Below are 15,505 nucleotides of genomic sequence, written 5' to 3' on the forward strand. Positions count from 1 at the left end.
GAAAGCCCAACAAGGCAAGTATACATTCTTATTTCAGTTATGAAAGAATACTCTCATGCTCTTATAGTTAGGTTAGATAGCTTCCCCCTTCTGATTCCGCATGTGTTATCCAAATAATGACTGCTCAAAAAGAGCTTACTTACATAAATAAGTCAAAACATTATTAACTCCCCAGTATGTAAGAACAAGATAAAGGGCTGGCTTCACAGATTAGGAAAGGCTTGTAGGTAGTAGGAAGAAGTAGCTGATTCTAAGTTTGGTTTTAGTCAAAAATAATCACCTATTACAAAAACCTCTTAGACACATTATTAATAGTCATATATAAAGTCCTTGCATGTAGATGGCTCTTTATTTGATATCAGTAATCCTGCTAAGTAGAATATACTTCAGCTATACAATTACGTCAAACATCACCAATGTGGTTACAGTAACTTATTCTATGTCACATAGCAAATAAATGCTCACATGAATGTTTGAAAATAGACTAACATCCCCTGCCAATATGAGGGGATATATCCAGATCAAGATAAAAATTAATGACATGTACTCTAACCAGCCTGGCTTCTATTTTTAAACAGAAATACTAGTACCCTAGGGAGGATATCCAGATGGGCTAATTATGACTATAAAGCATCTGGGAAACTGTCATGAGAACTGAGGATATTCAATCTACAGACAAGGAAACAAAGCATTCTGTTGCTAAAAAAGAAAGTCCAGAACTAATGGATATTCCAGGGAATAAGATTTCAGCCCAATACAAATTCTAAAAGATCTTCTCCAATAACTGAATGTTGCCATAGGTAACAAAATGCTTTAACCACAGGAAGTACTCAAGCAGAAGGTATGCCAACAATATTACACAAGAAATTCACTGGGTGGACTGAACAAGGTCTCTTCAAGTTTAATGAATCGAATGCCTATTAAGATCACTTTATAGAGGAAAAATTTCATTTTTACATACATCAAGTTAACAGCTAACCATCCCCCAAAGACCCAACATGTGGAAAATTACAGCCAATTGTTTTAAGATTTTATCAAATCAACAGATTATTATTTCTCCCTAATCATAAAACTTGACCCTGCAAGACGGCTTTCAAATAAGAACTTACTGAAATAGCCTTTCTGCACCGGCTCTGGAAATTGTTTGGACAGGTATGTTTGGCAATCCTGATGACTGAGATGGTGGAAATTGAGTGTGATTAAAAGAAGGGAATCCAGGTGTGTAAGGGTCACCTGTTCCCAGATGAGCCTAGTAAAACAAAAGAGTAATTAGCTCACACATTTATTCAAGAAATCCCTATAAGATTCAAATTCTGTATGAGGCTATAACCTACATTTATAGTCTGAAAGTCTGAGTATATGTACAACTATAATGGCATACGTCAAATTCTTAATTCAAGGTACTATTGGTAAAGTATTTTTAGCAATAAGTAATAATTAGGTTTCAAAGTCATGCAATTCGTCTTCTCACTTACTGCTAAAATTCTCCAAGGGCAAAAAAAGTATTTAAGGAAGGCATAGCTCTATTGCTATTAATGTAGATGGAACCCAGCATCAATCTGTAGAAGCCAGTAACTTATTTAGTCAAGAAATAAAAACTCACATGTCCAAACACTGGAAGATTTGCGTTAACAATGGGAAATTTACTATGGTCCATGTATATCAAGACACCAATTGCATTTAAACTTTCAGCATTTGCCACCTAAAGAAAAACACATAAAGCTCAGAAAATGAAGATCTAATCAACAAAAATTAAAAGAATACATACTGAACATATACTGAAAGACAAAGGGCTACAGCAGACTACACCAATACTTCCAACATTTCAATAGCTAACATGCATAGGAAAAAATACTTGCCTTAAAATTTAACTTTTTTAAAGAAATTAACTGAAATGTTTACAAGATAACTGTCGATTCATTTGTAGTTTTAAGAAATAATAGAGATCCACTGTAAACTTTGCCCAGTTTTCTTTTAGTCAAAGTCTGCAGAACTAACAGCCTGAATACTAACATTGATACCATACAATCTACATATATCATTCAGACTGCCCCAGTTTTACTTGTACTCACTCATGTGTTTGTATGTATTAAGTTCTAAACAATCAATCAAAATACCAAACAACCAGTTTTAACACCACAAAGATTCTTCCAGTTGCCATTTGTTTTCACCCTCAACTTTTGGCAACCACTAATCTCTCTTCCATTTCTAAAATGTTGTCATTTCCAAAAATGTTATATACTCCAAAAGCTAAACATAGAGTTACCATACGACCCAGCAATCTCACTCCTAGGTAGACACACATGATAATCAGAAATATCTATTCACCTAAAACATATAAATGAATGTTTATTGTAGCATTATTCATAAAACCAGCAAGTAGACACAGCCCAAATGTCTGTCAACTGACAAATAAACAAGCAAAATGTGGTATATCCTTACATCAAATACTATTCAGTCAGAAAAAGAAATGAAGTGCTGATTCATGGTACACATGGATGAACCTTGAAAACATTATGCGAAGTGAGAAGAAGCCAATCAAAAGAGGCAAAATATTGTATGATTCTGCTCATATAAAATGTCCAAAAGAGGCAAATCCATAGCAACAGAGTAGATTAGTGATTGCCAGGGACTAGGAGGAGGGAAGAATGGGAAGTAACTGAAAATGGTATAGGGCATCTTTAGGATATAATGAAAATATGCGGGAATTAGATCATGATGGTAGTTGTACAACCTGCGTATATACTAAAAACTGAACAGTATACTTTAAAGAGTAAATTTTATGGTATATGGATTATACATCAATTGAAAAAGTAACAAACACTTCCACACCAATGTGGTTGCACAATAAAGCTTAACTAACTCTTAAAGAGAATTCAAAATATAAATAATAAAAACCCTTCCAAAACAACCACTGTCTTTCCATTCTAAGCCCTTGTATAGGTGACTTTTAATTTTCCTTTTTATAAAACAGTTGTAACTGAATCATATACATTAATATATAGAGAGTGAGAGAGAATGTATGTGTGTATATACACACATAAACCTTGGTTTTATATATATATATAATTGGTTACACAATTTAAATCTCTTTCACTTAAGCATTTCTCATAACTGTATTTTTCCTGGAGAACAATTATTGCAAAGTACTCCAAGTAGATATGCCAGTTTCAGAAGTATCCTATAACTTTAGATAACAGGAACTTATTTGATTTGTAGAGTACTTTAATAAATTATATTATCAGGTATGAGAGTTTACGACTGATGGTTTTCAGAATGTAAGAAAATTAATAATATCATTTAGCTATAAAATGATTTCATATATTTAATACCTCATACTCACCTTTTCAGCAAAAGTGATTTTTCCAGCTCTTACAATCACTAAAGATCCATTCACAGGCATATTTAAATCCTCAAAGTCCTGTTTAGTGCCAAAATTAGCATGGATCAGTTTGCCCTAGGATAAAGACATTAGACTCAGTGAGCATTATGGTATTAGAACAATGACAGAGTCTGCCACCAAATATTTTACAGATCAAACTCAAGAGAGAGAGAAAAAAGAAGGCCAAGGCCTAGAAAAAGTATCAGAGTTCTAAAGTCAGAAGCGGTCAGGGACTTCCCTGGTGGTCCAGTGGCTAAGACTCTGCACTCTCAATGCAGGGGGCCTGGGTTTGATCCCTGACTGGGGAACTAGATCCCACATATCACAACTAAGACCCAGCACAACCAAATACATAAATTTCTTTTTTAAAAAAGTGTTCAGGGTTAACAGGAATGAAGTCAAGATTTCTGGTCTCCAAGAGGAGAGTGAAAAATTTGGCTTAAAGCTCAACATTCAGAAAACGAAGATCATAGCATCTGGTCCCATCACTTTATGGGAAATAGATGGGGAAACAGTGGCCGACTTTATTTTTTGGGGCTCCAAAATCACTGTAGATAGTGATTGCAGCCACAAAATTAAGACGCTTACTCCTTGGAAGAAAGTTATGACCAACCTAGACAGCATATTAAAAGGCAGAGACATCACTTTGTCAACAAAGGTCCGTCTAGTCAAGGCTATGGTTTTTCCAGTGGTCACGTATGGATGTGAGAGTTGGACTGTGAAGAAAGCTGGGGCCGAAGAATTGATGTTTTTGAACTATGGTGTTGGAGAAGACTCTTGAGAGTTCCTTGGACTGCAAGGAGATCCAACTAGTCCATCCTAAACGAGATCAGTCCTGGGTGCTCATTGGAAGGACTGATGTTGAAGATGAAACTCCAATATTTTGGCCACCTGATGTGAAGGGCTGACTCACTGGAAAAGACCCTGATGCTGGGAGAGATTGAGGGCAGGAGGAGAAGGGGACGACAGAGGATGAGATGGTTGGATGGCATCACTGACTCAATGGACATAGGTTTGGGTGGACTCCGGGAGTTGGTGATGGACAGGGATGCCTGGCGTGCTGCAGTTCACACGGTCACAAAGAGTCGGACAGGACTGAGTGACTGAACTAAACTAAATATTCATATCTTTCATTACCTTATGATACCTTTCATTTAATTAACATTGACTGTTTATGTTAATTTACATTGCTTCAGATATTTTCAGGAAACAGAAAGGATAATAAAATATGCTTAAGCAAACCGATATCTATCAATAAAAACACTGTAGACTAGACAAGGCAGAACCAATTACATAATGTTCCTACACTTGAACTGCAGATAACTGAGGACATAAGAATTAACTGAAAGTTGTGATAATAAATCCATCCAAAAGTTGTTTTAGAATAGAATAAACTTGCAGAGATCAACTTTTAGATGTTTATATAAGTTGTCATCATAATAGTCCTAAATTCTATCAGAGTTCAGATGAATAAACTGACATTAACAACCAAATATCTAAACACAGATAGCATTCAGGTGAACCAATCCTCTCCACATTCTTTAACAGAACTACGTACTGAGAGAGTTCATTCTTATGTAGGCTGATAAGGCATCCAGGGCACCCAGGGGGTCTCTTGAGGAGAAGAAAAGGACAAACTTTTTCTACATTCCTTAGTCTTAGTCACATAAAATGTTTTTCCCAGAGCTAATGATTACACAATAAACTGTGGGAAATTCTGAAAGAGACGGGAATACCAGACCACCTGACCAGCCTCTTGAGAAACCTACATGCAGGTCAGGAAGCAACAGTTAGAACTGGACATGGAACAACAGACTGGTTCCAAATAGGAAAAGGAGTATGTCAAGGCTGTATATTGTCACCCTGCTTATTTAACTTCTATGCAGAGTACATCATGAGAAACACTGGGCTGGAAGAAGCACAAGCTGGAATCAAGATTGCTGGGAGAAATATCAATAACCTCAGATATGCAGATGACACCACCCTTATGGCAGAAAGTGAAGAGGAACTAAAAAGCCTCCTGATGAAAGTGAAAGATGAGAGTGAAAAAGTTGGCTTAAAGCTCAACTTCATTGAGAAAATGAAGATCATGGTATCTAGTCCCACCACTTCATGGCAAATAGATGGGGAAACAGTGGAAACAGTGTCAGACTTTATTTGGGGGGGCTTGAAAATCACTGCAGATGGTGACTGCAGCCATGAAATTAAAAGACGCTTACTCCTTGGAAGAAAACTTATGACCAACCTAGACAGCATATTGAAAAGCAGAGACATCATTTTGCCAACGTAGGTCCATCTAGTCAAGGCTGTGGTTCTTCCAGTGGTCATGTATGGATGTGAGAGTTGGACTGTGAAGAAAGCTGAGCACCGAAGAATTGATGCTTTTGAACTGTGGTGTTGAAGATTCTTGAGAGTTCCTTGGACTGCAAGGAGATCCAACCAGTCCATTCTAAAGGAGATCAGTCCTGGGTGTTCTTTGGAAGAAATGATGCTAAAGCTGAAACTCCAGTACTTTGCTCATGCAAAGAGTTGACTCATTGGAAAAGACCCTGATGCTGGGAGGGATTGGGGGCAGGAGAAGGGGACGACAGAGGATGAGATGGCTGGATGGCATCACGGACTCAATGGACTTGAGTCTGAGTGAACTCCGGGAGTTGGTGATGGACAGGGAGGCCTGGCGTGCTGCAATTCATGGGGTCACAAAGAGACGGACAGGACTGCTCTAACTGAACTGAACTGAATGATTACACAACAAAGCTCATCTTGCTCAAGGCTATGTTTTTCCTTAAGCTCTGTATCTCGGTTATCTTGTTATATTAAGACTTATGTTATGAGAATGGGTCAGGTAAGACCTCTCTATTGTTAGTTCTAACCTTGTTAATTTAAGATGCATGTTGTGGGAGTGGGTCTGGTAAACATATATAAGGCCTTGATACCAGCAGCGAGTGCGGACGCTCTGTCCTCTTCTGATGTCTATGTCAGTAGCTTTGTCTGTCCTTTTTTACTGTCATAAAACTTCTGCCACACAAAAGGTCTTGAGTGATCAAGCCTGGTCCCTGGTCCCAAAGCTAAATCTTCTTCAGAGATCAGGAATCCGCCACTGTTCACCGTAAACTATCACTACCTACCTCCAAAACACTGGCTTGTGGGTGGCCAGTTAAAGTGATAGAGCACAGGCAATCAGGAAGACAGAGAATAACCATGAAATTTCATTTGGCTCAGAAGACAGTCTTCAGATAAGACTCTGGCATATAAATATGTGGTTTTTAACCTAAAAAACCTAGATAGATCTAGCTAGCTGTTTTTCAACTTCTATAGTAGTTTGGCCAAAGTTGCCTAAATTTTTAAAGATCAAGCATTAAAGCATCAAACTAACATTAGACTCCAGCCAAGATGGTTATTTATATCTGCCTCCACATAAGGGTGAATCTGATACATGAATTCATTCAGTAAATACCAGCATGTGTCAGGCACTGTCCGAGGCTCTGTGACATAGCAGAAAATGAAACTAACCCCTAGCCCTTTGTGTAGCTTACATTCTAGTGTGGAAACAAGTGAATAATGTCAGGCTCTGTACTTACAGGGTAAGGAGAAGGGACTGGAGGAAGGACATTTTTGATAAGATAATCAAAGAAGAATTCCCTAGGGAGGAAATGCTGGAGAAGAGACTCCAGTGCAATGGGAGGGAAGAAGCCATGCTGATATTTAAGGGAGGAGTGGGACAGACAAAGGGAAAAGCAATCTATAAAGGCCTTGAGGTGGGAGCATGTTTGAGTCAGAGTGTTTGAGGAACAGCAGGGAGGTGAGAGTGGCCACAGCAGAGTGAGTGAAGAGCAGTGCAGTAGAATTACTTAGGGCCTTGCCAACCAAGCTGAGGACTCGGGATTTTAACTGTGGCATAGGAGGGATGAGAACAAAAATATCCCATGACCAGCTACATTTTACAAGTAAACTTATACTAAGAACAGGAAAGACAGTGAGTTTGCGAGCTATTCAACAAGGGAAAAAGTCTCATGCATGGCTTTGCCTTACTCACAGTAACTGTCGCAGCCTTACTATATGCCACGTAACCCTCAGGATTCTCCACTGAGTATGCCTGACTGCCGTCACCACTTGTACTCACTATAGACACCGAGTTTTGAGAACTGCGAGAAAAAAAAAAAGGTTAAGGGAAAATGAAGCGAAGGCGTCTTTGAGAAAAAATTAAATGAATTTAATACATTTAGCATTTGACATGCATTCATTTTGAAGGTCTTTGCTATAATTGGGGCTTCCCTGGTAGCTCAGATGGTAAAAGCGTCTGCCTACAATGTGGGAGACCTGGGTTCAATCCCTAGGTCGGGAAGATGCCCTGGAGAAGGAAATGGCAACCCACTCCAGTATTCTTGCCTAGAAAAATCCCATGGACTGAGGAGCCTAGTAGGCTACAGCCCATGGGGTTGCAAAGAGTCGGACACGACAAATCGACTTCATTTTTGCTATAATTAGGGCTCCCCTGGCGGCTCAGATGGTAATGAGGCCACCTGGAATGCAGGGACCCAGGTTCAATCCCTAGGTCGGGAAGATCCTACCTGGCAAGATAGTAGGAGTGGCTGCCCACTCCAGTATTCTTGCCTGGAGAATTCCATGGACAGAGGAACCTGGTAGGCTACAGTCCATGGGGTCACAAAGAGTCAGACAATAATTAGCACACCTGAGAATAGCTAATTCTATAAAATGAGGTTACCATCTTTCAACATACCTGCCTTTGACCTGAATCTTAACAAAATGTTCATCATGCCAGACTTTGTCGAGTTTATAGTCACGTAATTGACTTTCAATATAAAAAGCCAAACTGCTATCTTTTTGAGATCCAGCCTCACGTGGGACATAAGAATTTTCATTCAGCATCCTGGAGGGGAAAAAACTCACTGTTAAATGAACTAAAGCTTAACTTAAACACTGAACTCAAGTATCAAGCAAGTTGCCTTAAAAGCATAACTCAATAAAACAACTGTGACCCAAAATTCTGGATTAACCAGATAGAGACAAGCTTAGAAGAGGAGGGGGAAAAAGGCATCTATATTTGAAGAAATTAAACCTCTTTATCTACTGTAAAGCCTCATCCCTATATATCTGCTTAGGGTAATTTTAGGGGAATGAGTAGTTTCCATAAGATCTGCTGTAAGCAAAATGAAAGACAGTGTTACTGTTGGTGAATTCAAGACATACAGCTTCAATTTCACTTCTTGAAGCATTCTGAATATCCCAGAAGCAAAACTCCTCTTCATTTTGATATCTCATGACTCTTTGTAAATACATACATCACATTAGTTATATAATCTTTTTTGAGACTATAGCCTCACCCTCACTTTATCCATAATGCCTAGTGTACAGTACACACAAAAATATTCACCAGAAGAAGTATAAAGGCCAAGATTTCTCATTTAAGACCAAAAGAATTATTGTCCCATTGAAACTATTCGGGGTTAACGAAAGGTAAAAGATGAGCAGCCTTTACTCACTCCAACTAAAGAAAGCCTGTGCACGCAGCATTGAAGACCCAGTGCAGCCAAAAAAAGAAAAGTCTAAAGACAGAAACCTAAAGGACACTTCTTAGGGTATGGGTTGAGTAAGAACCAGAAGAAATCAAGAAATACTTGAGACTTGGGCTGTCAGTTAGTCCTGAGCTAGAGGATGAAAAAAGCTGCAGACCCCTTTATGGATAGTGGCAGGACTGTGTGGATCACAATAAACTGTGGAAAACTCTGAAAGAGATGGGAATACCAGACCACCTAACCTGCCTCTTGAGAAATTTATATGCAGGTCAGGAAGCAACAGTTAGAACTGAAAAGGAGTACATCAAGGCTGTATATTGTCACCCTGCTTATTTAACTTCTATGCAGAGTACATCATGAGAAATGCCAGACTGGAAGAAGTACAAGCTGGAATCAAGATTGCCGGGAGAAATATCAATAACCTCACATATGCAGATGACACCACCCTTATGACAGAAAGTGAAGAGGAACTAAAAAGCCTCTTGATGAAAGTGAAAGAGGAGAGCAAAAAAGTTGGCTTAAAGCTCAACATTCAGAAAACGAAGATCATGGCATCTGGTCCCATCACTTCATGGGAAATAGATAGGGAAACAGTAGAAACAGTGTCAGACTTTATTTTGGGGGGCTCCAAAATCACTGCAGATGGTGACTGCAGCCATGAAATTAAAAGACGCTTACTCCTTGGAAGAAAACTTATGACTAACCTAGACAGTATATTCAAAAGCAGACATATTACTTTGCCGACTAAGGTCCGTCTAGTCAAGGCTATGGTTTTTCCAGTGGTCATGTATGGATGCAAGAGTTGGACTGTGAAGAAGGCTGAGCGCTGAAGAACTGATGCTTTTGAACTGTGGTGTTGGAGAAGACTCTTGAGAGTCCCTTGGACTGCAAGGAGATCCAACCAGTCCATTCTGAAGATCAGAGATCAACCCTGGGATTTCTTTGGAAGGAATGATGCTAAAGCTGAAACTCTAGTACTTTGGCCACCTCATGCGAAGAGTTGACTCATTGGAAAGGACTCTGATGCTGGGAGGGATTGGGGGCAGGAGGAGAAGGGGACGACCGAGGATAAGATGGCTGGATGGCATCACGGACTCGATGGACTTGAGTCTGAGTGAACTCCGGGAGATGGTGATGGACAGGGAGGCCTGGTGTGCTGCGATTCATGGGGTCGCAAAGAGTCGGACACACTGAGCGACTGAACTGAGCAGGGCTCAGCATGACTTACAGGGGGATGAGATGGAAAATCAGAGAAGAACAAAGTCTGACAGCAAGCAACAGGCTACAAAGAACCATATGGACAAAAAGCCCAAGAGCCTATGAATTTTCTTTTTTTAAAAAAAAAAAGGCGGGGGGTGGGCGGGGGAGAATCTGCCTGCAATGCGGGAGACCTGAGTTCGATCCCTGGTTTGGGAAGATCCCCTGGAGAAAGGAATGGCTACCCACTCCAGTATTCTTGCCTCGAGAATTCCACAGACAGAGAAGCCTGGTGGGCTACAACCCATGGGGTCGCAAAGAATGGACACAACTGAGCAACTAACACTTTCACTTTGACTACCCTTTAACTGAAAATGTCTTGCCTATTCTAAACAGCTTTTCCTCTAGACTATCACCCTTGTTCTATTCCATGGCACCTAATAGTATTTGTTTAGGCACTGAGGTTGAACTTGTGAAGCAGCTCAGGCTTACTTGATGGCCCCGGTAAAGTCTACTGCATCCAGTCTTTCTGACAGCGCTGATTTGAGGTCTGCCCAGAATATGCGAGGCACTCCAGGGAGCTGCTCTTCGGGTTCGAAAGCTTCTGTCTCCTCTGGGCATGAAGGCTGTGTTCCTGCCTGTTTCCCACAATCACCTTGTGGTTCCACACGTTTACAATAGCCCAAGTAGCCAATCATAAATCCTAAGGATAAAAAGTTTCAGAGCTGAACTCAAAGAATTTCATTTATACTCTGTTCCTGTAAGAACTGTTAATATTTTCAGTTATCCTTTGAAAATGCTGGCATTAATTAAACTATAAGGCATCTGAAAGTAAATAACACATCTCAGCTTTGTCTATTTTAAACCATTCAATCTATTATATAATAATTTCATTTTAAACAGTTAGCTTTTTAAAGCAAAGGTAACTTTTCTTCCCAGAAGCCTTCTGTGAATCCTCAGGTCCAGCATCTATGCTACAAATAACCTGTGCAAATTTCTAGTGTAACATTTGCACATTACCCGGAAATGATTCCTGTGTTGCTCTTCTCCCACCAAGCTAACCTCAAAGGCAGGTGTAAAATCTTAGGCATCACTGTATTCCTAGTATCTTGCACAATGCACTACATAAATGTTCGCTGAGCTGGATAAACAAACTTCCTAGAGTTGATGACAAGGAATTTTTAAAGTTTTGAATGGCTGTTCTTACCAATCAAGAAAAAGATGATTACAGCAATGATCCCGTAGCAGATATATCCATTTAACCTTTTCGGTTTTGTGATACTGGTTTGGTTACCCCTCATGTTACTGTCAACATTTTCTTCTTCATCCACAGCTAATTTCATCTCCACATGACTGTTATCACCATCTACTTGCCGAGCCAGACTAAACCTGGTATATGACAATGGTTCTCCACCAAACTGAGATTTAAAAAAGAAAGAAAGCATTATGAAGGAGAAGAAAGGGAACTGAGACATTTAAAGGAAGCTTGATCAGGTGGTATTGGGCCATTACTATGACTTGCTGTACATTCTCAAGGAAAAAGAAGTTCCCTTTTCAAGCTAGCACACTTCCCTGTGCCCAGTTCTGTCAACAGCAGAAGAGGGCTGGTTCATACACTTGCCTTCATCTCATTCAGCCTTTTCATTCAGAATTTCTGTTATCATGTCTACGGATAGACATTTTGACCAGTGCTTTCTTTAGTTTATCTGAACTACCTGACTATCTCTTCACTATGCCCTGAAACTTCTTACATGATTTTCCATAATTAACTCTACTCAAGACTGAATATAATCTTCCTTTGTGAGATCTATTACACCTCAAGACCACCACTTCAAACATAAATGAGTAACTGATGATAGCTTTGGGTATTTTTTCTTGCTTACTGGGTGAAAAGCATCCTCATATGCTTCAGACTCTTGCAAACTGGTGACAGAGAAATACATCTTAAAATCATACCAAGTTAGAGAATGCTGATCTGGCTTGATCCATCATTTTGAGCTGCAACACAGAAGAGCCTAAACACAAAACAGAGAATTAGTATGATGAGATATCTAACACAGATACCACTGTATTAGACTAGCGAGGACTTTCCATTAAGTATTATATATCAAGTTTACTTTTAAATATATTATCACTTTTCTAGAAAGGATCTTTCACCAAGATAGTTTAACATGACAACTAAATTTAGGGTGATCCTTGATTAGCTACTGAATTGAGGGAGGGATGAGGCGGGTTGAGGACAGCTTGAAGGATATTACTGGGAGAAGTAAGAAATTTGAATACAGACTATATCCTAGACAACAGTATTGTATCAATATTAGATTTAGATACGGTATTGCATTTTTTGGAGGAGTATGTCCTTGCTGGGAGATTAATGCCAACGATTTTAAGGATGAAGTATTGTGATGTCTGTCACTTACTTTCAAATAGCTCACTTTAACTGAATTTACTAGACAAAGAAAAGGGGCAAATACAAAAGACAGTAAACTGGCACCTGGAAAAAAAAAAACAAAACTAACAAAAGTAAAATTAAGCCAAAGACTGGTTATGCCACACAAACATGCCAATAGAAAAGGAGAGAAAACCCAAACCTTCTAATTAAATGAACAATTTCTAACAAATGATTTGATCAATCTTTGATGCAAAAAGAATAGATAAAAGAAAAGCACAGAGTATGCTATTTTACAGATGAAAAGGCCAATTATTTGAGCCCTTAAGCGACTTGTTCAAGGCCGAAAACTGATCACCTAAAAATGAGGTCCAACAGCTGTCTATAAAACTGGTTTTACAGACAGCATGTTCTCATCTCCAGAAATTTAAGAAATTACTTTTAACTTTTTTCAAAGCAAACTATGCCTCTGCCTCTGTAACCAAGAGTCTTAAAAGTTAAAGCACAGGTATTAACTGAAATCTAGATTTTTCTAATTAATTTGGTTTGAGTGCATCGTGATGCTTGAAAATATGTTGAGATGTATAAAAAGACATTTATTTCACACTATTTTAAAGCTTTTCCTCTAAAAGTATACTCATAGCACATTTAACACCCACACAGCAAAAAGCAAGATGTGATATATATGTAGATTGTAAAACAAAGAAACTATACAAACTGGCATTAGAAAAGTCTCCTATCAAACTCTATTAACAACAACAACAAAAAAAAACACACCAATTTTTAATCCTCAGGCTTTAAAGACCAACAATCTGACCCCATCTGGCACAAAAAGCTTATCACTATGACTGCACTCAACTGTATAAACCCAATCACTAGAGCCAGAACTGGAAGGCTCCACCCTGAACACCCTGAACCAATTTTAATCACCCTTTTCTAGGAAAAAACCAGCTTATCAGCTTGATATTCATCTGACTCAGCCACTCCTCAAGGTTTCTAGTTTTAAATGAATTTTAAGACTGACAACACATTCAAATAAGTGATCTAAATAAAAGGTGTAAATAAACAATAAGGAGATTGAGTGCAAGCCTAAAGAAACAGATGTTAATAGTACATGTCATGATTTTGCATAGTTAAAATATAAGTATATTTTTTACTGAGCAAACAGATATACTATTTCTATTTCAATCCCCAGACACAGAATTAAGACTGTAACATTAAAGAAATCAAGTCAGAGGAGGAAAAAAGTATGACCTAGGTAATTCTCATTTTTTTAATTAACTTATTTTTTATTGAACCTCAACTTGAATCAGCCATAGGTATACATATACCCCCTCCGTTTTGAAACTCCGTCCCATCTCCCTTCCCATCCCACCCCTCTAGGTTGATACAGAGCCCCTGTTTGAGTTTCGTGAGCCATACAGCAAATTCCTGTTGGCTATCTATTTTACATATGGTAATGTCAGTTTCCATGTTATTCTTCCCACACATCTCACCCTCTCCCCATGTCTAAGTTATTCTCTATGTCTGTTTCTCCATTGCTGCCCTGTAAATAAGTTCTTCAATACCATTCTTCTACATTCCATATATATGTGTTAGAATACAGTATTTATCTTTCTCTTTCTGATTCACTTCACTCTGTATAATAGGTTCTAGGTTCATTCACCTCATTAGAACTGACTCAAATGCATTCCTTTTTATGGCTAATAATATTCCATTGTGTATATGTACCACAACTTCTGTATCCATTCATCTGTCCATGGACCTCTAGGTTGCTTCCATGTTCTAGCTACTGTAAATGGTGTTGCAATGAACAATGGGACACATGCATCTTTTTCAATTTTGGGAGTGGAATTGTTGGGTCACATTGTGGTTTTATTCCTAGTGTTTTAAGGAATATCCATACTGTCTTCCATAGTGGCTGTATCAATTTACATTCTCACCAACAGGGGAAGAGTGTTCCCTTTTCTCCACACCCTTGGTAATTCTCATTTTAACTCCATCATTTAACCCCACATCTGTGAAGAACACAATTGTATCCACAATTTCATTCTATCTAAAATGATATCCACAAAGGCTCTTCCTAAAGTTTTACCCATAACAAAACTGAGTCATTCTTTCAAAATAATTTCACCCATTAGTAAAGCTTTCTATTTAAAAGAATCCCTTAATGTATTTTCTAACTGCAACAACTATGTGCTCTAAAAGCATGGGAGAAAAACTTTTCATACCAACCTATAAACAAGTAGTTCTGTTACAAGACTACATATATAAGCCAAACAACTTTTACTTAGCTTATTTCAAGATGTCATCATCAGTGCTAACAATCTATTACAAAAGACAACCCAAAAATCACCTTGATTTTTACTTATATTAGCATCTTGTGTATTTTTGGTGTTCTCAATGATAACTGGGAAAAATATTCAGTTTCTCACATTAATGAAAATTCAGGTAAGCAAAATCAGAGCCCCACATGTTTTGAACATGAAATGGAAGGAAGAAATGTTTTAAACTGAGCCTTGGGATAGAAGACAGAGGCAGGCAAAGGTAATAGCTAGACTACAGTCTCAAGCTTCTTTCAAATTCATATCATCTTATTCCTACTTTCTTGATATGTGGCATTAATTTTCTATTTAATTTTTTAATATGGTAGTTATCTTGAGGTCTTATGCTACTTTGGGATGTCTCAAAATCATAGGTCTGTACAAAATATATATAGCTAATGGGATTAGGTACCAAAATACACTTTCACCTACATAGAAAACATATTTAAAGCTACTACTCCACTTTACCTGAAATAAAAATAAGACACGTGTTTTTTAATACTGACAACCCCATTTCAATTTAGAAAACAAGCCAGTTTCAAGTCCTTGGAGCTCACATAAATGAAGTTTCTCTGTCTGCTTCTGAGGCTCTGTTCTAGAGACCTTCACCACCTAATAACTTCACTGCCCTCTACCTTCTCCAGAATGAGACAAAATCCAGCCCCCGCCTGTACCC

At 38.4% G+C, this 15,505-nt stretch overlaps 1 protein-coding gene across 6 annotated transcripts in view; it reads right to left on the reverse strand.

The window, feature by feature from the left end:
• Positions 1–15,505, reverse strand: part of TFRC (transferrin receptor) — a 147,734-nt gene that overhangs the window by 12,504 nt on the left and 119,725 nt on the right. For 4 of the 6 annotated variants that reach the window (XM_069556597.1, XM_069556604.1, XM_069556611.1 and 1 more), the window contains 8 exons: positions 12,073–12,131; positions 11,324–11,534; positions 10,609–10,819; positions 8,124–8,273; positions 7,419–7,527; positions 3,344–3,457; positions 1,604–1,702; positions 1,110–1,249 (listed from right to left, as the gene is read on the reverse strand). In XM_069556597.1, coding sequence (XP_069412698.1) covers positions 1,110–1,249; positions 1,604–1,702; positions 3,344–3,457; positions 7,419–7,527; positions 8,124–8,273; positions 10,609–10,819; positions 11,324–11,534; positions 12,073–12,108 — 1,070 coding nt within the window. In that variant the 5' untranslated portion in view covers positions 12,109–12,131. The remainder of the gene's footprint in view (positions 1–1,109; positions 1,250–1,603; positions 1,703–3,343; positions 3,458–7,418; positions 7,528–8,123; positions 8,274–10,608; positions 10,820–11,323; positions 11,535–12,072; positions 12,132–15,505) is intronic. The other 2 variants (XM_069556639.1, XM_069556632.1) reach the window with 1 other exon arrangement.

Source organism: Ovis canadensis, chromosome 1 (assembly GCF_042477335.2).
Source record: "Ovis canadensis isolate MfBH-ARS-UI-01 breed Bighorn chromosome 1, ARS-UI_OviCan_v2, whole genome shotgun sequence".
NCBI lineage: Eukaryota > Metazoa > Chordata > Mammalia > Artiodactyla > Bovidae > Ovis > Ovis canadensis.